Genomic DNA, 24,443 nt, shown 5'->3' with positions numbered 1-24,443 from the left:
GACCTAAATAATTTAGGCCAGGATTCTCACATATACACACATGTGATGAGAATATGGGAATAATACTTGAGATCAGGACATGGAGCCTGGTCTCCAATCCTCAAAGTAGGGAGAAGGAATCTCTGGGAGAAGGTGCTTTTTAAGAAACCTGTATAATATGTTTGTAGTCTTTTGTGTCGTTGGTCACTGCTGCTGTAGACTGTTTTGGATTGATTGCTGTATCACAGTTGAGACTGGGCTCAGTGGGAATACTGATGTATGTAGATAGATTAACTACTGCCACTAAATACATGATTGTGGCTTTGCAACTTTTTCAACATGTTTTCACCTTCCTTAAACTACCTGATGTGGTTGAAGTTGACATATTTCCTTTCATAGGGTTGCATCACAACAAAAAGAAGAATACTTTTCTAGGTACTGTTCCATTATCTGGGCAATGGCCAAAAGGGGGCGCTAGTCAGAGAAGGATCGTCAATTTAATGGTGGGAGGGGTTTAAAGAAGTTAAACCATTTCCCCCTATATTCTTGTTATTCCCCCCACTCATGTCGCCATCGTCAAAACAACCATAGTTTATGATACGGGAAAGGGGGGATTGGGAAAATTGGGAAAGTCCCCCCCCCCCCCACATAAAATGAACTATCCACAAGGGTCTATCTTATCCCCCATGCTATTCAACATCTACATGAAACCGCTGGGAGAGGTCATCCGGAGTTTTGGAGGGTGTTGCCATCTCTACGCAGATGACACGCAAATCCACTACTCGTTTCCACCTAATTCCAAGGAAGCCCCTCGGATTCTGAACCAGTGTCTGGCCTCTGTGGTGGACTGGATGAGGAGGAACAAGCTGAGGATCAATCCTGACAAGACAGAGGCCCTCCTGGTCAGTCGCTCGTTGGATCGGGGTATTGGGTGGCAACCTGTGCTGGACGGGGTTGCACTCCCCCTGAAATCACAGGTCCGCAGTTTGGGGGTCCTCCTGAACTCAGCGTTGACGCTTGAGGCTCAGGTGTCGGCAGTGGCCGGGAGGGCTTTCGCACAACTCAAACTTGTGCGCCAACTGCGACCATACCTCATGAAGTCTGACTTGACCACGGTGGTGCATGCCTTAGTTACCTCTAGACTGGACTACTGTAATGCGCTCTACGTGGGGCTTCCCTTGAAGACGGCCCGGAAACTACAATTGGTTCAGCGTTCGGCTGCCAGATTAATAACGGGAGCGAGTTACAGGGAGAGATCTACTCCCTTGTTTAAGGAGCTCCACTGGCTGCCGTTTATTTTCCGGGCCCAATTCAAGGTGTATACCATCACATATAAAGCCCTAAACGGTTTGGGACCCATCTACCTTCGTGACCGTATCTCCTATTATCAGCCTACCCGATCCCTTCGTTCATCAGGGGAAGCTTTCCTGACGCCATTGCCAATAACCCAGACCCGCCTTGTGGGAACAAGGGAGAGGGCCTTCTCTGCTGTGGCCCCCCGATTATGGAATTTACTGCCCACTGAGATTAGGCAAGCCCCCACATTAGTAGCCTTCAAGAAAGATTTGAAAACATGGCTTTTCCGTGGTGCCTTTGGAGAGTAACTATTTTACATTTTCTGTTGCTCCCTCTAATATCTATCCTCTAGACCACACCACTTCCTTGACCCTGATTGCTATGGTTTTATTCTATGTTTCTCTCACCCCGAGTTTTAATTTAATGTTTATGTGGACCGCCCTGTTTTTATTGTTCCCTTGATTTGTATTGTAATTGATATTTTATTTATTGTACTGTTCATTGTGTTCTGAAGTGTTGTTTTTTATATGCTGTTTATTTTGTATTGTTTTGGGCATGGCCCCATGTAAGCCGCCCCGAGTCCCCGTTGGGGAGATGGTGGCGGGGTATAAATAAAGTCTATTATATTATTATTATTATTATCCTTCTCTGTCTAGGCCCTTTTTTGCGGTCTACCTGGATAATGAAACACACAATAAAATAAATAACATCACAATAAAAAGCATAGTACCATTTTACTTTACTGTCTTAAAATCAGTTTTTTCTCATTCCTTGGTGTTTTTCTTTCATGTCCTCTTACTTATCCTTCCCCAACTCTTGGCTAAAAAATCTGCTTCTTCTTCCTCCCCCAGCCAAATCTCCTGGCTAAATGTATTTCTCTCTTTCTGTCCTTCTCTTCCCATATCACATCTATTTGCACTTATCCTCTCCGCTTTCCCATCTCTTCCACCCAATTATATATTTGCCTTTTTGCATCTTTCTCTAAATCTCTCTTTTCCTGTATCTCTCAACTTCTAATCACTCTACCTAGCTACACTTATTTTCTTTCTCCCTCCTTCCCAACCTGTTCCTCTTTCTCTTTTTCTTTTTGCGCCTCCCACAAAGAAAACCTTCAAACCCTGATGGGGATATGTTTAGAGATTTAGCATTTTAAGGCAGTAGGCAACCTTTCTGGATATTTCCACGGGCATGTGAATGTCAATACAAGTGTTGGGCTTCAGAATGTAGTGCCATGTCCCTGCTTTCATGTGCCTTCAACCATCCATGGCTTGAAAACGCATCATTGTACAGTAGAGTCTCACTTATCCAAGCTAAACGGGCCGGCAGAAGCTTGGATAAGCGAATATCTTGGATAATAAGGAGGGATTAAAGAAAAGGCTATTAAACATCAAATTAGGTTATGATTTTACAAATTAAGCACCAAAACATCATGTTATACAACAAATTTGACAGAAAAAGTAGTTCAATACGCAGTAATTTTACGTTGTAATTACTGTATTTATGAATTTAGCACCAAAATATTACGATATATTGAAAACATTGACTACAAAAATGGCTTGGATAATCCAGAAGCTTGGATAAGCGAGGTTTGGATAAGTGAGACTCTACTGTATATAATGACACTTGAGCATCTACAGATTTTGTTTCCATGGGATAGTCCTGGAACCAAACCCCAGCTGATACCCAGCAGATATTGCAGGGGCAACAAGGCATTTCTTATGATGATGCATATAAGCCTGTTCAGAATAAAATAAGTAAAATTCTCTTTTTGGACTTTTAGTATTTTGAAGTTGTAACTAAAATGTTTATGTTCTGATAAATCTCTACTCACCATGGACCCTGTTTCTTTGTCTCTAGGTTGGCTTCATGAATTGGGGAAACGCTTGGAGTCTCCATACCAAGGCAATAACACATTTGGAGGCCCATCACTTAGAAGTGCCTATATTGCTGCTCTATATTTCACACTCAGCAGCCTCACCAGTGTTGGGTTTGGCAATGTGTCAGCCAATACCGATGCTGAAAAGATTTTCTCTATTTGCACAATGCTGATTGGGGGTAAGTGAACACATTATACAACAAGTACGATATGAAAACACGTTGTACAACATTGGTGCAAGCTTTCTTTGTAGGGGAAATGAGGAACAACAAATTTTGAATTCACAACTGAAAATGAATGAGAATGAATCCAAATAGTCAAGTAATCAAAAAGTCATTTTTTAAACAAAACTGAAGCCTGAAGGTAACTACAGTTGAAAGGGCATGTTCTGATTTTGAAAATCTGTGGCTTTAAATGCAAAAAAAGACTGTTTGGAAAACTGCAGCAGTGGCGCACTCTGAGTAGATAAAAAGGAAATGATGTCACTTCCAAATTCACTTTTCACCTGAAAAGCAACTGGTTCTCTCCATTTCTCTCCATTGGAAGGAACCACTCAAGCCACCCGATTTTTAAATGGATTTTTGGACATTGGGACACTATTTCCATCAAATAAATTATTTTTAAAATGAAGCATGTCTATGAATAATGACACTGGACCTGTTCTGGAGAGATTGCTGTTTGCAAAAATGAGGTTGGGGACTAGATGTGGTTCATAATAAAGAATTACCTAATGGATAGCTGAGATACAGGCTGCATACTTTTTGATTGGTGAACAAAGGTATACAGATTCTGTATTATCACAGATTTTTTAAAGCTGGGAGCTATTTTTTCACATCATGTTGATTGTAGGAAAAATGAACCACAGAGCTGATTCAGTTCCTGTTGACTCACTCTAATTATCTGAATATCATTAATGCTGATCTCAATGAAGTATCTCCCACCTGCAACACCCACTATTGGCCTCTAACACAGGAAGATACCTTAGCTTTGATCCGCTTGACTTATGTAGCTACCACAGAGTAAACGCCACAGTGTAGATAAGGAAATCACTAATAAAATAGCTTCAGAAACTCTATTGATACAGTTTTGTTATCAAGACAGAAAGCTGTCCTATTTGCCATCTTTCTGCTACTGCAGCAAACCACTTAAAAACTCACTTATACTGACATGACAACATATTACACTAGCCTAAACCACTCACATGATTGATTTCTGATATCCAAATTAAACTTAACAATGACTCCATACTAGAGTTTCTTAGCCTGTATTTATTTATTTATTTATTTCCGGTATTTCTACCCTGCCCTTCTCCCCTGGGGGACTCAGGGCGGCTTACAAATTGGCAACACAGTGCCATCACATCAACAATACAATACAAAGGCATTAAAAACTAAAAACATTTAAAACATCATAAAAACCAATATACAATAATAAAACATTACCATGCACCGAGGTAATGTCCTTTCATTCACTAGACCTTGTTAATCCAGAGTCAAGAATAGTATAAAAAGTTATCCTTCTAAACATTATGTTGGATCGATTTGGCATGAGGTGAGCTTTGTGGATGCTGTAGGAGCTTTTCTACAGTTCCCAGAGTGTATGTGGAGACTCTCCAAAGTGGAACTGGATTTCTTTAATCCACATTCTGATCTGGATTGTGTGGCATTGTAGAAGCAGCCCAAGATAATAGTGGGCAAAGTCAGGAGTTACAACCTAACACACTTGGAAGGCCACATGATTCCATGCTTGCATTGAATGGATAACACTTATTAATCCAATACTAATCAATTGGACAGTTCCTTTGATTCACTAAGTTCATTGTAAATGGGCGGAACTATTGGATGTAGCCCATTGATTTCACCTATCAAACTGAGTTTATCCATTCTTTACCATGAGTTGCCCATTTCACATTACTGATGTAACTAACAAGCAAGTTCATTGTTTTACACTGAATCTTTGGGGACAGTAATATATTTTACTACATCTGTATACTTCCTTCTTTTTACAGCCTTGATGCATGCCTTGGTGTTTGGTAATGTAACTGCTATAATTCAACGGATGTACTCCAGATGGTCCCTTTATCACACAAGAACCAAGGATCTGAAGGACTTCATAAGGGTCCATCATCTCCCACAGCAGTTAAAGCAAAGGATGCTTGAATATTTCCAAACTACATGGTCAGTAAATAATGGAATAGATTCCAATGAGGTAATTACATACTTTCTGTTATTGATTTTTCTGGTTATAGTTTATCTATCCCCATTATTATTGTAGAATAATTTTAATGGTACTCATAGTATTTTTTACAGTTGAATAGAGCAGACACATTGAAATCAATGGGACAAGAAATTGATAACTAACACAGCTATGTTTAATTAGACCAAAGTCCTGTCTAGTCCAACATTCTGTTCATATAATCGGCAATTGCTATCTGGTGGCCTGGAAGAGACCCATTAGCAGGAGATTAGTGCAATTGCAGCCTCCATCTGAAAGTGATATATAGACATCTTAACTAGTAGTAATTGATAACCACATCTTACATTATTTTATTCAGTCCCATGTTGAAAACATTCAGCTTGCAAATCATAAGTACTTCTTGTGGGATTGTGTTAATGAGATTCACTATGTGTTGTGTGAAGAAACATTTCCATTTATTAGACTTGAATCTCCCACCATTTAACAAATGAGCATAGGTTCTAGTATTATGAAAGAGATTTTGTCTGGCTTTACACTGTATAATTAATACAGTTTTACACCACTTTAACCATCAATGCTGTGGAATCCTGGGATTTGTAATTTGGTGATGTACCAGCACCCATTGGCAGAGAAGGCTAAAAACCTTGGCTCCCATGATTCTATAGCATTGAGCCATGACAGCTAAAATAATGTCAAACTGCATTAATTCTATAGTGTATACGCACACTTTCTCTTTCCATTCCACACATCATTTTATACATCTCTAGCTTTTTTCCATTCATGTTCCCTTTTTTCTAAGTTAAAATTGGTAATTTTTCCTAATAGGGAATTGATTCAACCTCATGATTATTTTGCTTGTCCCTTTCTGTGTGTTCTTTGGATTTATAATACCCTTTCTTACGTGCAGTGACTAGAAATGTATATATTATTCCAAGTGTGGTCACACCACAGATTTAGAAATAAATTGTGGGGTTAGAAACAAAACATGGGGTAACCATAAATAATTAGAATATTGTTGCAGATACCTCAAAATTTGACAATATTTTTCATACATCTCCTAGTTTCAGTTCTTCATATTGAAATGTCAAAGACAGCCTGCCATAAATCAACAAAATAAGTTGGAATTAATTTATATACTTGTATATAAGTTGACCTTATGTATAAGTTGAGGGCAAGTTTTAGGACCAAAATGATGGATTTTGATATGTGGATAAGTCAAGGGTCATTCCACATAGAGTGAAAAATGCTAGCACTGCTCTAGAAAATGCTCTAGAATCCATCCCTGGAAGCTACTGCTGCCATCTCCACCCAGGCATTCAAAAAAGCAGAAGCAGCACTGTGGCAGAAAGAGAACAAGAGATTAGTGCTTCTTTTAGGTTATCTAGGAATGGAACTAAACCCTTAGTATTTGCTTATCTACTTAGACTACAGTATTTATATTGACCTGTAAATATGTTGACTCAGGTTTTGGGGGTCAATTTTTGGACTAAATTTCCAGACTTTGTATAGTAAACAAACGGGCTGTTGGTAAACAAGAGGTGGTTCTTTGAAGTACTACTACTAAGACTCCTGAGCTTTAAAAGATCAGGAGGGAAATTACAGATGAGCTGCTGTTCCTTATATTCCCGAGATTAAGAAGAAAAGAGAGGAGCAAAAAAAAAAAAAACTGGACTGGATCTCTAAAGACCACTTTGCAAACATTAAATAGAAAGTGCTAGGTACACTTCAGCAAGTTATAAAATAAATACATGAAAATTATAAATTTGCATTCATATCATTTTGGTGGAAGGATAAACTGTTGATATTAAATAGGAAACCTGTTTTCTCTTTCTGGACAGCTTTTAAAGGACTTTCCAGATGAACTGCGCTCAGACATCACCATGCACTTGAACAAGGAGATTCTGCAGCTGTCCCTTTTTGAGTGTGCCAGCCGCGGTTGCCTCAGGTCTCTTTCTCTGCATATCAAAACCTCTTTTTGTGCTCCTGGGGAGTACCTCCTCCGGCAGGGAGATGCCTTGCAGGCAGTCTATTTTGTGTGCTCAGGTTCAATGGAAGTTCTAAAAGACAGCATGGTGCTGGCAATCCTAGGTAAGTTTTTGTGTGTTGCTGAAAATAAGAAAGACAAAGACATACACACAGAGAGAAGGAGATGTTTTCTGTACTCATGATCATTATTTGTATTACGTTTAACTTGTTGTATGGTTTTAAGTTGTTGTATGGTTTCCTTTGTTATGTTGGAAACCGCCCTGAGTCCCTTGAGGAGATAGGGCAGTATATAAATAAATTTTTATTATTATTATTAAGGAGAAGAAGGTGGTGGTTCTCTGAACAGGGATGGAAAGAATATTTACCGTCATTCATTTTCCTGCCAAAAAAAGAGTTTCCCAACACAGTAAAATCTGTCAGGAAGAATAGGACACCATTAGTGAACCATTTCCCCCTCTTATCTCCTAATTCTCTTTTTACTTGTATGTTATTTAGTTGTAAGCCTGAGGTCAAGGATTGCCAAATGGACTATGTATAAGCCATCTAGAAACCTTTTTGGCTAAAGGATATAAATGTAAAACATAAATATATATGCCCTAAAACAGGATTACATTTACCTCAGTTTAGTTCATGACTATTTGACTTTATGGACACCTTTGTTCAGATTCTTACGTGCACAAAGCAGTGTGTCCACATTTCCTACCAATTAATTTCCAAGAGCCAGTAAAAGCTATTTTTTGTTTTTATATGCACAATTCAGCTCTTTTCCATTGTTGTGAATATGTTACACTGTATATGTCCATACGTTAGTCACATCATCTATATTACAAAGGAAAAGTATGTGAAAATCATTAAAGACCATTCTGGCTGATAAAGGGCTTGGGAGTCTTTAAGGTGAATAAGAATAACCAGAATGATTTTGGGCAATAACAAAAAAATTAATACCGAAATGGCTCATACAGAAGGAATGTGTGATTTGAATATGAATTGAGTGGTTCATGGTACAATGATAATGAAAATAAAATAGTAAGAATGACAGTTTCAATCACAAAACATAAACAAAGTGGTTTTAATTCATTTACACTGTGCCTAATTAAACTCTATAATGGAACATATTGCAGTGAAGCAACTGCAATATGTTTTCCATGACTGAACGAAAAACAAGAAAGAGTGCTATGAATAACAGTGCTAAAGGTGGACAGGTTTATGATAAAACCCACATGATCATAGATTTGCTCGCCTTTAAGATGCCACTTGATTCTTGTTCTTTTTTGCTACAATAAACTAACATGGCTACCTCTTTAGACCTTAAATGAACTGATGTTCAACTTAAATGAACTGATATTTAACAAAGTGATGCAATGGTTTGACACTCAGACATGACTTATTAAAGTAGCAGTTGTGGGCTGTTTAGACTGCGGACATCTAAAGACTACTTATCACAATAAATTATTATTTTCCCTAGTTTAGAGTCTGTTTCTAGTAATATTCACTTGGATTCTCCATATACTAGTCTTAAATTACTTTCAGAAGCTTTGTCCATTCAAATGTGTCTTTTATCTTTTGGATTCTGAGCATTCTGTATGGTGTGTTTAAGTTGTTCTCTGTTACAATAAAAAGTAAAGATTTTGTTAATAAAGTATTATAGTTTTCTTTTCTTTCTATTTTCCATTAGGTAAAGGGGATTTAATTGGAGCAAACCTTTCAATTAAGGACCAAGTGATTAAAACGAATGCTGATGTGAAAGCTCTAACCTACTGTGACCTCCAATGTATTATTCTCAAAGGACTCTTTGAAGTGTTAGACCTTTACCCAGAATACGCTCAGAAGTTTGTTGAAGAAATTCAGCATGATCTCACATACAACCTTCGAGAAGGCCATGAAAGTGATGTGAGTAGCTTTAAAATTACTGAAGCTACACTTAACTTTAAAAATAGATCTTGTGTTTTAGCAATTCACCTGCATGGATAAGAGTAAAAATACTTGTACTGTGTTCGTTTTAGAATGAATTCCTGCCTGTGCTTGAATTGTTAATTCAGTAAAATCATGAATTATTGATAGTGAAGTATAAATCAATTATGACCTTATGATTTTGTATGAATAATTCTTTACGGCATGGGTTGTGTCCATATGTGCTGCTTTTTTACTGCCTTTTCCAGTTGCATTAGACATTGATCCAAAGTAGTATTAAAATATATGATATACATCTTACTTAACTGTGCTTAACAAAAATAGTGTTGAAAGAAAATTCACTATCAACTACATTGTTATTAAGGCGATGGCAACTATTGCTTATTTGATATACTCACAAGGGAGAATGACTACCTATGACTCTTTAACCTATAAAAATATAAGTTGCCTTTAGAGAATTCTTCATCCAAGAGCAAGAAGGGACTTATTTTCACAACTATGAGCTACATTTGCAATAAAACCACTAAGCAGGAAATATTGAAAGGTATGCTTCAAAGACTTCAAGAAGGCTTTCATATCAGCATTGCTGTTTATTTTTCATCTATGTGAACAAACATTGTGCTCCCATGAATCCAGGCATTTTTTCATGTGTCCTAAAATGAATAAAAGTATATTCTAAAAATTAGAAACTGTCAGTTAAAGTCATTCCTGTTACTGATTGTACTGTTCCCTTAGGAGAAAGCTGCCATACAGTTTTGACTATGTGATGAAAATGGGAAAGGGGTGTGATTTTACGGTGGTAATCTCCTTGGCATTATCAGAAGAATATATTTACTACTTTCCTATTGCTGTAATCCTAGTCATTCTGGCCATTTTAAAGCTGCAAGATTACATGGGAAGGGGCTAATTACAAGATTTATTCCAATGCCAACATTAAGCCACCTCACTGTAATAGTGATATAGACAAAGAAAGTAATTACATCGTAAGACTCACTTGCGAAGTGAAGGAAGAGATGAAATAGTTCCTACTTTGTAATTTAAGAGATGACTTTTAGAACCTTCAAGTCAGTAGTTTTCATTTTATATATTAGTTTATGGGCCAGAGAATCCAAGTGACATTGCAAATATATTGATCACTTACCTTATATTTTTGTGTTCAGATGTGTGAAACAGATGCCCGGATGTGAGAAACCAAATTTGTCTCAGGTCTGGCTATCTATTCTGAGTTTTGATTAGATTTTTTCTCTCAGACCTCCTATTATCTAGGTTTATCTCAGGCATTTGTAAAGAGGACATATCTGCATAAACTAATTGGATAAAGTTAATAAGTAGTAGTAGTAGTAGTAATAATAATAATAATAATAATAATAATAACAACAACAATAGTAACTTTATTCTTATATCCCACCACTATCTCCCCAAAGGGACTTGAGGCAGCTTACATGGGGACCAAGCCCAGCGTAAACAAGGAATTCAAAGTTACATAATTAAAAACATATAACAAATAATATAATTAAAACAATTAAAACCAGAAAAGTAAAAACATAAAAATACATCAGTCGAGATCAACAACCAGTAACTGGAAAAAGTAGGCATTTTCAGATGTGAGAGGGCAGGGCAAGGCTTGTGCAAAACACAGAACAATAGGGTTGGGACTGGAAGTAAAGTGTTGGAAAAACCAAAACAATAAATTAGGGCTGGGCAGACCTGATCAAGAGCTATACCATTATTCAAAGGCACATTGGAACATCCAAGTTCAAGTCTTTACGAAAAGTGGACAGAGTGGGAGCTAATCTAATCTCCCTGGGGAGAGAGTTTCAGTAAAGTAAATTAAGGTGTGTCAGAGTTAACAGGAAGCTACTAAAGTCACCATTTAAATTCGCAACACGTTTCCATGGTACATATATGCCAAAAACATATGCATGTACTTGAAATATCCTGATTTGAAAAGTTATGCCACATGCAGATCTATGGAAATAGATAATGTCAACCAATTGCACAGAATATGTTTGTTGGATATTGTTCCAGACATATGAACTAACTTCTCCATTAGAAATCATGGTAGCAGATTAGATAGATCAATAAATCTCCCAGCAAAATCACAAACAGATGCTTTGAACACTTTTCCTCCATCTTATTTCTTATGTAATCTTCCATTATGTACTCTTCAAATACTCCAGGTAGATAGAAGGAAGAATAAATGCATTAGTATAATTAATCTGATACTTTGGTCTAGTTCTAAGATACCAACTCATTACATCATTTCTCTAGCATTCACTAAAGTTTCCCAACTACACATGTAATTTAAAACCTAGTTCAATTAAGAAAAGAAATAGCCTTGAAGTTTGCCTATTTGGGAGCAAAGTTCAAATTAACCCCATAGTGATAAATAAATGGAACCATGTATATCAACATGATGATAGAGGATGTGGGCGGATGCACAAAGAAATCTAGTTTTCTTTCTGATAAATCATTTACATCTTGATTGTGTCAGAAGTCAAAAGGCCAGTTTCATTTCATGCTTAAAGTAGGTTGGTCAAATTTCCAATTACTAGTGGGATACAAGCAATATTATATGCTTCCTAGGAGTAATCTTCCATTGAATTTAAATCATGGAATAATCCCTACTAGGAGCCCTTCCACACAGCCCTATATCCCAGAATATCAAGGCAGAAAATCCCGCATTATCTGAGTGTGGACTAAGATAACCCAGTTCAAAGCAGATCTTGTGGGATTTTCTGCCTTGATATTCTGGGATACAGGGCTGTGTGGGAGGGCCCATGGTCTTACTCCCTTGTTCCTACACACTCCTGGATCACTTGATTGAGGGACCTTCTACACTGCCATATACTCCAGACTATCAACATTATCTGCTTTGAACTAGATTATCTGAGTATGCATTGCCAGATGATGCAGTTCAAAGCAGATAATCTGTATTTTATACAACTGTGTAGAGAGGCCTAAATCCATTAGTTATATTTGAAGACATTTGTATGTGTGAGAAACATATTATTTCTTTGATTTCATGCAGAACTGACTACAGTGAATGAAAATGACTTGCGGAATCTAATATTACCTGACATTCACCATTACTGATAACTAACATTTAATTACATTCCCTATAGTTTACCAGGTTGCTTGGGTTTTCATTATAATGCTCACAAAAGAACTGGTCATCTAATCATTTTTCACTGGATACATACAATATCTAGGATTAAACAGAATTTTCACTGGATCTGTATAATATTCATAATCTTATTATGGTGCCTTTTCTGCCCTAAGAATTGCTCATGCATTTCTTATTCTTCCTCTCTTTCATGTACCAGGCTGAACAATAATCAGACATAGTTAATCTAACATTGTCATATATATAAAAAAATAGAATTTGAGCGAATTGAAACAATCACTTTGTTTTCCTCTTCATTTCCCGTTTCTCCTTTTCTTGTTTTGCCTTTTTTGCCATTCCATGTAGACATCTAATTTCTATGACCTTGCATTATTGTTCTCCTAGTAATGCAATCCCTTACATGTCTACTGAGAAGCAAGACCCACGTAATTTAATAGCATTTTCTCCCAAATCCACAACATATGAATGCCAAGTTTGAAAATGATTACTGTAAATTATAACATAGACTGTCCTACTTTAGATGGGAATAAAGTCTAGTTCTAAGCTTTTAGGATGAAATACATTTGAGGTTCCTGGTGGGTGGAAAATACAGGCATTAAACTTGTACCTTTCGGAGGAGAGTCAGAAAAATGGCAAGATGAGATGACTGCTTCAAGGAAGCCTGATAATGCAGATTGAAACAACAATGCCCAGGTGGTTGGCAGTGTTATCAGAAACCAGTGATGTGTGTTCTCAGAGTGTAGCACCATTATTGTGCTGTTTTCCCTGTGGATTATTTGGATAGTTTAAGGCTGCAAATAGAAAAGTTCTCCTTTTAAAAACTGGATACACAGACATGCAGATCTGCCTTCTTTTCTCAATAGTCTCATGTATCAATACTGTAGGCTTATACAAAAAATTTTTTGTTTTGTTTTGCAATTTTCTCTGTGAGGGGTCTTTCATTAGATATTCTCTGTCCATTGCAAATTGTTCAGAATGCAGCTGTGTGATTGCTTAGGAAACCTCATTTCACTCAGCTTTCATTCTTGACATGGATTGCTGGCAGAGTGGCAAATTGAATTAGCAATGACATTGTTGGTTTATAATTGTTTGAATGTTACACATCCTAGTTCCATTCAAGATCTACACCTGGAATTTTATTACAGTTGGGCATTTTGCCAAGGCTTACCCTGTGATAGAGGACTAGTTAGAACTCTGAGAACTAGTTGGAAAGAGTTGGGGAAATGACACAGTATATCTGTAATAAATTATGGAAAAGCAGAACTGGTTATATTTTTAAGCCTATAGCAAGTTTTCAAGCTAGTTTCCCAAGAGCTCACTGTTGAATTTTCCTATTGTGAAACTTGCTAATTCTGCTAGCAGACTCAGGGGCCCCAATGGGCTCTCTCCTGTTTTGCTCTGGGACATGATATCATAAGCATGAACTAATTTGTTAGATGACACAGTGAGATTACTACTCTGTTCTCCCAAAAACCGAACCATAACACCTTTCCCCCGTTGCTACAGTGAGATTTAATTCATCTCCTACCACCAAGCATCATTGCAACCTGAATGACTCACAGGTCTGCTGTATCATTCTACAAACTTTAATGAAGTCCCAAAGGAAGATGAAAATCTCAGAGGAAAGGATGTCTCCTCTGCCTTCAGTTCAGTTCTGTGCTATCAATATCTGTCAGATTGTTCGGAAAAAGATGGCTTGCTTGAAGAAACAGCTATCTATCTTAGCAGACACCATGTTCAGTTAGAATGAAGACTTTGTTTACATAGAACTAAAAATGCACTTTTATTTATTACACAACTTCATGTACTAACAAACCATTTAAGTGGAATATCAGTATTTCTGTACATGAAGAGTGTAAATGTGTGTCAGAAATCTGAGCTGCATCAGAATGATATTGATGATGCAAAATGATATAGCATGTGATCCTATTGGCTCCAAATAAAATGCATTCACTATCAACAAATACCATCTGTAGTGAAAATCCAGGCTCATAACAGTATAGCCCTATAATTACAAGCTATGGCTAGATGTTCTGTGGCTGAATGAAAGCTATGTTAGCACTGGTTTAATATGTTTTCAATGACTTTTTCCAAAAGTTTTTAGGGTGATGCTCTCTACAGGAATTCCAGCCCCCCTCCTTATATTTTTAGATGACTTGCTTGATGACTTCTGCCCAATACATGCAAATGAACTGGAACAATTGAAAAGCATTAGACAATTATTTTTATCCTACATACCTATTCTTTATTCCCACTTCCTTTTCTCAGCTTTTGTGTGCTTTTGGGCAATTTAAACATAGAAGCCTTTGCTGCTAAGGTGGGAAAGAACAGAGAATGTGTGTCCTAGTTTCACAACTGTAATTCTAGAACAGCAGCTCTCAACCTGGGGTCCCCAGATGTTTTTGGCCTTCAGCTCCCAGAAATCCTAACAGCTGGTAAACTGGCTGGGATTTCTGGAAGTTGTAGGCCAAAAACAATGGGGAACCCCAGGTTGAGAACCACTGTTCTGGGACCAGTGTACCCTGGCAGAAATACTCACAAAAGTTACCTTTCCTCTTTTTTCTCACTTGGCCAAGGAAAAGGCTGAGGTCTCCAAAACCTTTCAAACACTTTCCCTGCTATAGTAGCTATACAAATTGCTCCTCAGTTATTTATACACACAACTTCCAACAGTCCCAGTTAGGGAGAGGCAAATCTGATTAATTCTCTGACATCCTACATTTCCAGCTGCTTTTAAAATGTCCCCTTTCACTCTCTTTCTCCTCCTCCACTTTCCCTTTTGCCTTCAGTGTATGTCCATTACTATGAACTGAATTCAAAGAGCAGAAATGTTTTGTACAAATTATATAGGAGGAGTAGAATCATGTATTTCCCAATCAAAAACAAACTGCAGCAGCCTCTCAATCAAAAACAAACTGCAGCAGCCTCTTCTAACTTATGTGTTCTCCATCACTAATAATCTTTCCCATGTTTTCCATACTTTGATGTTGCTTGGCCACATATGTCACAAATTTACTTTTTGAACAATTGTATATTTCATCTGGGTTTTGATTTTGCTCTCCATATTACTGAGAATGCAAAAAACACAACAAATATTTAATTGTAATAAATTTTATCATAACTGGGTTCACCAGTTGGCTTGAGGGGAAAAGAGAGCACAGCTAACCGGCTTCTTGAGATTTTAAATACTCGTTTCACCTGTGCAAATCACCTGCTGAAGGTTTTTGAAGCATTTCACTAAACTTCACCACCCCCTAACAGATGCATGTCAAACCACTACTGTAGCCTACAAAGTGGAATTCAAAAGCTGGCAACTGAAGACCGAAACAGCAACAAAATGCACCTATTAATTTTAGCCTCTGAACTGTTCTGAACTTGTTCCCTCCTTGTGCACCTCATGATCTAGCATTATGACATGAGGCATCCATGTATAATGCTTAACTAGAAGGTTACAAGTTGGGAAGGAAAATTCATAGCCTTGCAGAGCTTCTTATCTATGTTTTTAAAATGTGGTACAAATAGAGTATAAAGCCCTGAGCCAAAAGGACGTATAAGAAATCAAAAGTCGTTGTCGAAGGCTTTCATGGCCGGGATCACAGGGTTGTTGTATGTCTTTCGGGCTGTGTGGCCATGTTCCAGAAGCATTCTCTCCTGACGTTTCGCCCACATCTATGGCAGGCATCCTCAGAGGTTGTGAGGTATGGATAAACTAAGTAAGGAAAGGAAACCATGAAAATGAACAAAATCTGGCTACCAGTATTACAAAACTCCAAAATCAAAACAGTAGATGGGAACCAACACAATGAAGGCTTGACTGAACAAAGGATGCCCCCAGGCAAGGGACAAAACATCTCCAATGCTAATTAGGGTGATTAACTGAAACATTAATGCTGGCTCCCAGTGACAAAGGACTCTTGCCACACCTTGGACACAGATATATATTCTTTCCTTTCCTTACTTAGTTTATCCATACCTCACAACCTCTGAGGATGCCTGCCATAGATGTGGGCGAAACGTCAGGAGAGAATGCTTCTGGAACATGGCCACACAGCCCGAAAGACATACAACAACCCTGAAATCAAAAGTCATTTGTTTTGTAATCTAGGTACAATTTTATTTCTATAAGCAGAGATGCAGTGGGATTCACCATATCCTTAAAAGAACAGACTCTAAATGACAAATTACAATTCTATGCACAAATAGAATTGTAAGATTGAGCTAGAGGACTGGAAGGCAATTATCGAGTAGTCAGTCGCTTACCTAGCAGTATTAAGGAATTAATGCTCAAGAGGTTAAAAAAAAGAATCCCTATTCAAGGGTTTTTCAGTTTTAAAGAGAGAAAAACAACTCATAGTGTTCTGCACAAGATAGGTTTGCATTTTGGATGCTGAGAATGGCTTATTTTCCTTTCAGTTTTTCCTCCTATAATATGGACCCAAGTGGGTGAATAGGAAAAATATACCATTAGCACTGAAAATGTCTTTCAGAGATGCACTTTCTCTGCATTAAACTGCTACTTACACCACAGCTGCTTTCCTTCATTCCTTCTATTCTTGCTGACTTATTCACTTGCTCCCTTCCTTCCTAAAAAAAATCCCATACCTCTTTGTGGTTAACCAAAGAGGGTGCAAGTTATGAAATATATACAAGAGCTATGGTTGAATCATTTTTCAAGTATACAGCAGACTTCTGAACAAACTTTATATTTCAATATTATTGACTCATTAATGTCAAGTTACTGAGTACTGCAATACTTCTTTTCATAGTATGTTTATTTTAAATCCATATCTGCCGTTTTGCCTTTAATATTAATTAAACTGTCTGTAAAAACATCTTTCTTAAAGCAAACTAGACGGAGTTTATAGATTGTTTTAATTCAAAGCTTTTCCTTAAGACTCCTAATTGGACAGCAGATGTGGTACAGGCAATATGGTGTTTAATCCATGGTGTAGTTGTTTCAATGGTCGGCTATTAGGGATCATATTCCTTCTTAACTGTGGAAGCCTATTGGATAACCATGGACAATTTACACACTTTCATCCTCAGACTAAGGCAAAGGCAAACATTCCCTATATAAATCTCACCAAGAAAACTCTATGATAGGGTGACTATGGTACACTCGAAGACGCATGGCAATGATAGAAATCTTCTTTCCTACCCTCTCCAGGCCAGAATTTTTGAAAGGAGTTCTCATGAGCACAGACATCAAATTAATTTTCCACTAAGGCTCTTTATGGTAGATGAGAATGAAGGAAGCACATCACCATTCCACCATGATTCTTGAAGATGGCCTCTGTGATGAGATGCACCACTAAAAGTTAAGGGTGGAAAGCTAGACTCCATTAAACCTTGTGGTGATTCTTCTATATCTTCACAATAATTGCTTTATGGGACTTGACTTTTCTGATACTGTAACAGTAATATTAAGTCTACTAATTCAAAAGACAACCTATGCTTTTCCTGCAAATAATAAAAGAGTGCTGGAGTAAGGCATAAGCTTACAGCAGCCATGTAGCTCTCCAGAGATACATAAAAGGGCAGCAGAAGAGAACATAAACTACAGCAGTGCAGAGAGAGCAAGGTGATGAAGTGAAAAATTAAAATTCAGAAAAACAATTGTCTTGGGAGTATTAGATTCAATTACTGAATTTAGATACATTAACAATTATAACTGACCAAAGAGGTCCTTCAGATGGCACTTGTCTCAGAGGGATGCAATTTAGGGATTTACATATTTCATTCAGAAAAAAGCTTCTGCTCGAAGTAAAGCAGAAAGAGATGAACATGTATGAGTCACTAAGCTTTTAGGTGATACAGTAATCCCTTGTTATATGCTCATGTATTTCCATTACCACACAGAAAAAATCCCTGGGAACAAAGCATATGGCATTTGATCTACATTCATATTACCAACATTCTCAAATAGAATTTTGTACTTCTTAATACTAAGCATATTAGCATTTCAATTTGAGTGCAAATCCTGTTCTAAAGGCTTAGTTTGTGTTTTTACTTTTTGAAGCATATGGAAGCTAGACATGCTCAGAAAAAAACAAAGAATTCATTTTAGATATATAATAATGGCATTCCATCTTGTATCAGATATTTTAGAGTATAAAAATTATCTCATGACAAGTCGCAAGATAAAAAATACAACAATAAACATCAGCATTAATAAAAGCCAGACACAATAATGAAATAGGCACCCCACTAGGGGTGAATGAAATTTTCTTTCACTATCTACATTTCTAACATTAAAACTTCAGATGAGTATTTAGAAATACAATTTAGGCACATGAAGAAAAGAAATAGCCAAAGTTATTCTTATTTGAAGACAGTGCTCTCATATCCTTCCACTCTTGTAACTACAGCCCTTCATCCATTCATTACAAAAGATTGGAAAACTGAGAACGAAAGGTCTTATTGTACCACTGGCAAAATGTAAAGCTCTATCTGTGCCCTTGTAACTTGGCTGTACCTTGCAACCAATCAATAACTAGAAGGTGGACAGCAATTCTGGCTCCTCTGGAAATGAGCAGTTTTCATATCCTCAAACTATTATTTTGTAGCCTACGTGCGTGACACACACACAAAGCAAGATCAGAATGCTGTAGATGCAGAATAAGGGCAGCTACTTAATGCCATAGTGTTAATATCCCAGATAAATCTTAAAGCAGCTGAACACTCAGGCATTCCCCATTGACATGCAGTGCACCTTTATCCAGTTTACTAACTGATGAATGGAATGGAAAGTGTATGTCCTAGCTCTCACAATTCTTAATGCACTTTTGCTTAGTATCCCATAAACTGATAGTTCATATCTTCCAACATCTCACACATAAGTATTGGGACACTTGTGACCAAGTAATATTAGAATGTGATTAGGAGGGTGAAAGCTATTAATGAGGAAGAACATACAAGCTATGAGAGGCTGTAGTAACGTGTTTTCTTTTACCCTGAGCCTATTAGGAAGGGAAAGATTATGTCCCCTCTCAGAGCCGGTCCAACAATGAGGCAAATTAAGCGGTCGCTTGGGGCGCAAAACATACGGGGGCACTGTTGAGACTGCTTTTTCTGTTGATTTGTTGTAAAACATCACGTTTTGGTGCTTAATTTGTAAAATCTTAATGTAATTTGATGTTTAATAGGCTTTTCCTTAATCCCTCCTTATCCAACATTTTTGCTTATCCAACGCTTTTATTTTTCAGTGATTGGTTTTTTGGGGGTGCCAAAATTCTGTTCGCCTACACTTGAAAAATACCTAGGGCCAGCTCTGTCACCTCTTCTCTTTCTGGCTTGTGTGTAAATTAATTTTCATTTTAAATTCAGTTTGCAGCAATGGAAGTAAATTCAGGACAAGAAAAAAACTAGGGCATGATAAAAGCAGTTGAAAAAGTGAAATGGCAGAGAATTGGGATTGTCTCTGCCAAGCTTAAATAGTTCATGGATATGCAAGTTGTATTATATGTTGAGGGGGGAAAGTTCCTCTTGTCCATTCATTCATTTAGTCATTCATTCAATTAATCACTCCTCTACATCAAACAAGTCCCAAGGGACTTAGAAAAAAGCATACAAACCATTCAGTTTAAGAAGGAAATAAAATCAATATAATCTATGCTCAATATAACAAAGAAATATAACCATAAATACAAATTGTAATTTAAAGCCATATAAAACCAAAAGTGTCCATCCAAAATATCAACATTTTTAGCAGACGAATGCCTCAAGTTATTTGATTAAGCTTTGAAATAGGTCATGTGGCATGACTGAAGGGAAGAACAGTAAGTTAGGATAGGTTGTTGAGAAGTGAGGGGAATGGAGCCCATTAGGTGCAGTGATCTAAATGTTCGGCCAGGACTCTGGGGAGACCAAGGTTGAAATCCCACTCGGCCATGGAAACTCTTAGATAACTTTGCCAATGGCAAATGTGCTGTGCATAAGAGCCACTAACTCCAGGCCAGATGCACCCAGTCAAACCTGCTGTGATAGTGTGTGAACCACTGTCAACCAGGCCAATGCCAGACTAGCCCTACTGAATTGCCAGCTCACATTCCACCATTGTACTTGGGCATGGAGCCTCATCTGAACTCCTGGCCATTTGGGGCACCTCACTCTTACATCAGCCAAGGAGCCCATGTGAACTGAAGGGGGAGAGTGGTGATATCAGAACAGGGTGTCAGCAATGACCAGGAGCCTGGACAAAGCCTCTTTTCTGTGCTGTCCCATTTGGACAGTGGATCAGTTTGAACTAGAATTGATCCCACTGTTTAGATTACCCCAAAACTGCAGGATATTCCTGGCAAATTCCAGAGCCTTCCTACTTTACTTCCCTTAAGTCTTTGAACCTCATATATATATATGAGTTTTTTAAATAAGGAGGGGAAATAAAGACTGTTTAAGACATAGTTCATCTTTGACAAGAAAGGGTGCAATGATTTTGTTGGTATTCCTAGGGTAATTTTTAGAGCAATGTTGAACCTGAGAGCACATTCAGAACAGGTTCATTTTGAGTTATTTGTGCCATACCTTTCTGCAATATTTAGTGCTACCTCTTGTCATTTCATGTGGTTGCCCTTTACAAATGCTGATACATTTTCCAGGTAACCTTTTTTAAAACCCCAGTTCCAAAAACTTGGTTTTTTTTTTTTTGTTTCATTTGATGACATGGTCTGCAATATTAGTTGTAGTCTGCAATGTTAGTGGGCCACATCTAATTGCCTTGGCTTTGGACATTCCACCAGTTTACAGTGGTATGTTCAGCTCTTTTTATTTCAAAAGTCTGTTTTATTTTTTTTATTTTTTTCAAAAAAACTTCTCCATACTTTTATTTCTAAGAGGACAAGCTGAAACTCTGGAATCTATACATCTTGCATTCCACTCTTTTTTTTAAGCCTTCATATTAGCACTAAATCACTAAGTTAAATCACATCTTCTGCCTCATCTATCTCATATTGCCATTTCACCAAGGGAAAAAAAGAATTAGCAGAGGATCGTTTGACTCATACAGGGAGGGGAGACATCAATATATCCACCACTAGAATGAAACATTTGATATGTAAATGTAAGTTCTTAGTTTTACAATCAAGAGTTAATTTTCTACACTGGTGAGTTGTTGCACATTTTAGTTATATGACAAACATTACTGATTAGAAAGAGTGAGAGTTAGTTGATTTTAGTTTTTAAATGTTTATCTCATATCTTTCCTTTAGGGATATTTGTTTCATACCTTTCTTTTTCTAGTCTGCCATGACTAAACAATCCAAGCTTGAATTTAAAATTAAACTTGTTTGACTTTGGATTTCTTTTTTAGCCAACCTTTTACTTAAATTGACTTTATTTCTTAGGAGAAAGTATGGCATCTTACCATGGCCATCATACTTGAAAAGGTCTTGAGGAGATTAGAAATGAGGGCAGCTCCTTGGGTTCTCTCATAATTAATTTTTCTGATACTAAATATACTCAGCGGCAGAGGCAAAAAGGCGTAACCATGGTTATGTGAATTCCTCACTCTTTAAATCTCCTACTGTTTACTGAGTCTGTTATGTCCTTGTTTTGTGTCTGTGTGACTACTGTCTGTTTGGAGACAAAGGAGCATCTGCAGGGGCAAAAGAAGAAACTGAAGAAAACACATACAAATGTCACCTTCACAGAAAGTCACACTAATGCAGGATATTATTTTGAAGATGTTCATTTTCAAACTTTATCCCAATGCTTTACTTGTATTAAATAAGCTTCATTTAGACATTTTCAGAGAAATATTAATATTTAGAAGCTGTTAATATAAAGTATCGGAGATTACTATTAATTTACATTCTGAGGCAGTTTGGTGGGTGTTGTTTCAATAGAATGGCACTTCTTACATAGAAACAGAGAAACGCCTGCATCCTGTATATGTGTGCTTTCTTGAGGGTTCAGATAAATGAGTTCTGTGGGACTTACTTCCCAGTAGACAAACATAGCTAGAATTGCAAGAGAAACAGAAATAAAATGTGCACTACTGTCAATCAAAGTCAAAAACATTGAAATACACTTTTAAAAATAATTATAGCCACAATAGACATTGCCGCTGGTGTAACTTGAAAACTGCAGTACTATATACATCTACACAAAAGTACCTTATTTTAAGTATGTGTGGAATAGTGGCTTGAATGCCAGTTAAATGGAAGGTGCATGATGAAGAATTCCTGGAGAAAACAAAGATACCAAATGAGGAGCATTCTCCTATGACAGCGCCTCCTGGTATGAGCCAATGCATTTAAGAGGAAGTAGCAATGAATGGTGAGAACATAGAACTTCAGTATGCTGTTTGGGAAAGCATCCACAACTTCAGATAGTTTTCCTTGGAAATCTCACAAAACTATTGTAGAGCAAGCAAGACATAACTAAAAAACATATATCAAGTAAAAAAACAGTGAGAACATTTTAAAAATTCATGTCCCCAAAGTATAATTCTAGGTATCAATTAGTGTTGCTCTTATCTAGTTAACTAGGTTTTTACAGATGTTGGTTTAGGACCATTTGACCAACTGATGTCAAGCCAAGATGGACCATTGTCTGATATCTCAACTCCAAACAAACTAGAATCTGTCTAGTTTCAATTTTGATCCTACAGCAATACCCATACTTTCACTACTAAACACATTTATTTTTATTAAGATGCAAACAAGACAACATATAAAATTAACTATGTATATTTTTCATGTTAGTGGATCCAAATAATGTGCAATGTGACTCACTAATGGAAAACAAAGTAAGAAAACAGAGGAATGAATGGACACAACTATACATGTTATGCCAAAGTCTTTTAAAAACTAGGCAAGGTGTCCCACAAGGATCAGATACACAGAGTATGAAGATTATTATTCCATTATTAAAACGTTATCGTATTTTCTTGGAGTAGTATCCCAGTGCATCTTCTTATTAAAATTAACTAGTATAAAAACTGAGGACTTTGATATCACAGACAAATGCAGAAGTCCAATTTGTGACATAATTTTTGGCAATGCACTTTCTATTGTAATCTTTTGTCAGTTGATTTTGTGAAAGACATGAAAAACATTTGATATGAGATTTCCCTTTTTACATGTTCCCATCATTTAAACTTGCTACTAGAAGCCACTATTTGCAGATTCTGGAATTTGCTACTTCCTCTATTTGTTGTTCTTTCAGGTAATCACAAGATTATCAAACAAGTCTGCAATCTGTCAGGTATGGTTGTCTGATTTTAATATGATGAGCTTAGTTTTGTGCTATAAACATCCTCCCTCACCCAGTGGCCAAATCCAATTCCCCTTTGAAGCAGAAATGCCTCTTATGAGTTCCAGCAGGAACTGGAATGTATTTTTAAAAGGGGTACAGCTGAATTGGCATGGATAAATTTGTGTATTTGCATGTTCCATTGCTACCTCTGCATGTTCAGTTACCAATATGTTTTGACACATCTTGAGATATTAAAATGTTAAGATCAAATCTTAATTTGTCTATTGTCAAACGTTTTATGTTGTTTGCATGTTGATTCTGATTTCTGTGTGTTATTGAATCTCCCCTAGAGATCATTTTAATTATATTTGCTTGCCATATTTAAAATATGAGCTCTTTCCAGGATTTCTAAAAAAAAAAAAACAAGCTTCTCCTTTGCTATATTAAGAACAGATACATTTCATAATCTTAATAATTCTATACTACAGAGAATGAAATGCAGCAGGAAAAGTAAACTCCTCTTAATATTGAGATGACAAGAATATAGAAATTTACCAGACCATATTGTGTTGGGGGTCTTTTTTTTTTTTTTACAAAAATAACTAAGTCCAATATAATGTAAATAGAGTATATCTTTTTTGTGCATTGGCCCATACTCATGGAGAAGAGAGTATACTTTCCCTTTGTACACAGCAAGAGCAAATAATTCTGTAATGACTTATGTACATAAGCAGCTTAAGCAGTTGAATTCCCAGATAAAATCTAGCTAAGATACCCAGGTATGCATAGAAGTTTATCACACAAGGCAAGCAAATTGCAATTACTGCAGGTTAACAGCATATTTGGCTCGGGCGTATCACATGATTTCACTCCTTC

General features: G+C 37.0%; 1 protein-coding gene and 1 long non-coding RNA gene across 4 annotated transcripts in view; one reads left to right on the top strand and one right to left on the bottom strand.

Annotated features, from left to right (window-relative positions):
* kcnh8 (potassium voltage-gated channel subfamily H member 8) overlaps nucleotides 1–24,443 on the top strand; it is a 186,961-nt gene that overhangs the window by 141,013 nt on the left and 21,505 nt on the right. The window contains exons 8-12 of one of the 3 annotated variants that reach the window (XM_003222163.4): nucleotides 3,133–3,330; nucleotides 5,160–5,359; nucleotides 7,186–7,435; nucleotides 9,009–9,223; nucleotides 23,538–23,576. In XM_003222163.4, coding sequence (XP_003222211.2) covers nucleotides 3,133–3,330; nucleotides 5,160–5,359; nucleotides 7,186–7,435; nucleotides 9,009–9,223; nucleotides 23,538–23,576 — 902 coding nt within the window. Of the gene's footprint in view, nucleotides 1–3,132; nucleotides 3,331–5,159; nucleotides 5,360–7,185; nucleotides 7,436–8,981; nucleotides 9,224–23,537; nucleotides 23,577–24,443 lie in introns of all 3 variants that reach the window. The other 2 variants (XM_062984574.1, XM_062984575.1) reach the window with 2 other exon arrangements.
* LOC134300014 (uncharacterized) overlaps nucleotides 1–24,443 on the bottom strand; it is a 37,100-nt gene that overhangs the window by 7,519 nt on the left and 5,138 nt on the right. The window contains exon 3 of the long non-coding RNA XR_010007278.1: nucleotides 22,484–22,552. This is a non-coding gene — a long non-coding RNA (uncharacterized LOC134300014). The remainder of the gene's footprint in view (nucleotides 1–22,483; nucleotides 22,553–24,443) is intronic.

Source organism: Anolis carolinensis, chromosome 6 (assembly GCF_035594765.1).
Source record: "Anolis carolinensis isolate JA03-04 chromosome 6, rAnoCar3.1.pri, whole genome shotgun sequence".
Taxonomy (NCBI): Eukaryota; Metazoa; Chordata; class Lepidosauria; order Squamata; family Dactyloidae; genus Anolis; species Anolis carolinensis.
Note: the sequence above shows the minus strand (reverse complement) of the source record. Positions and strands in the feature narration are given on the sequence as shown.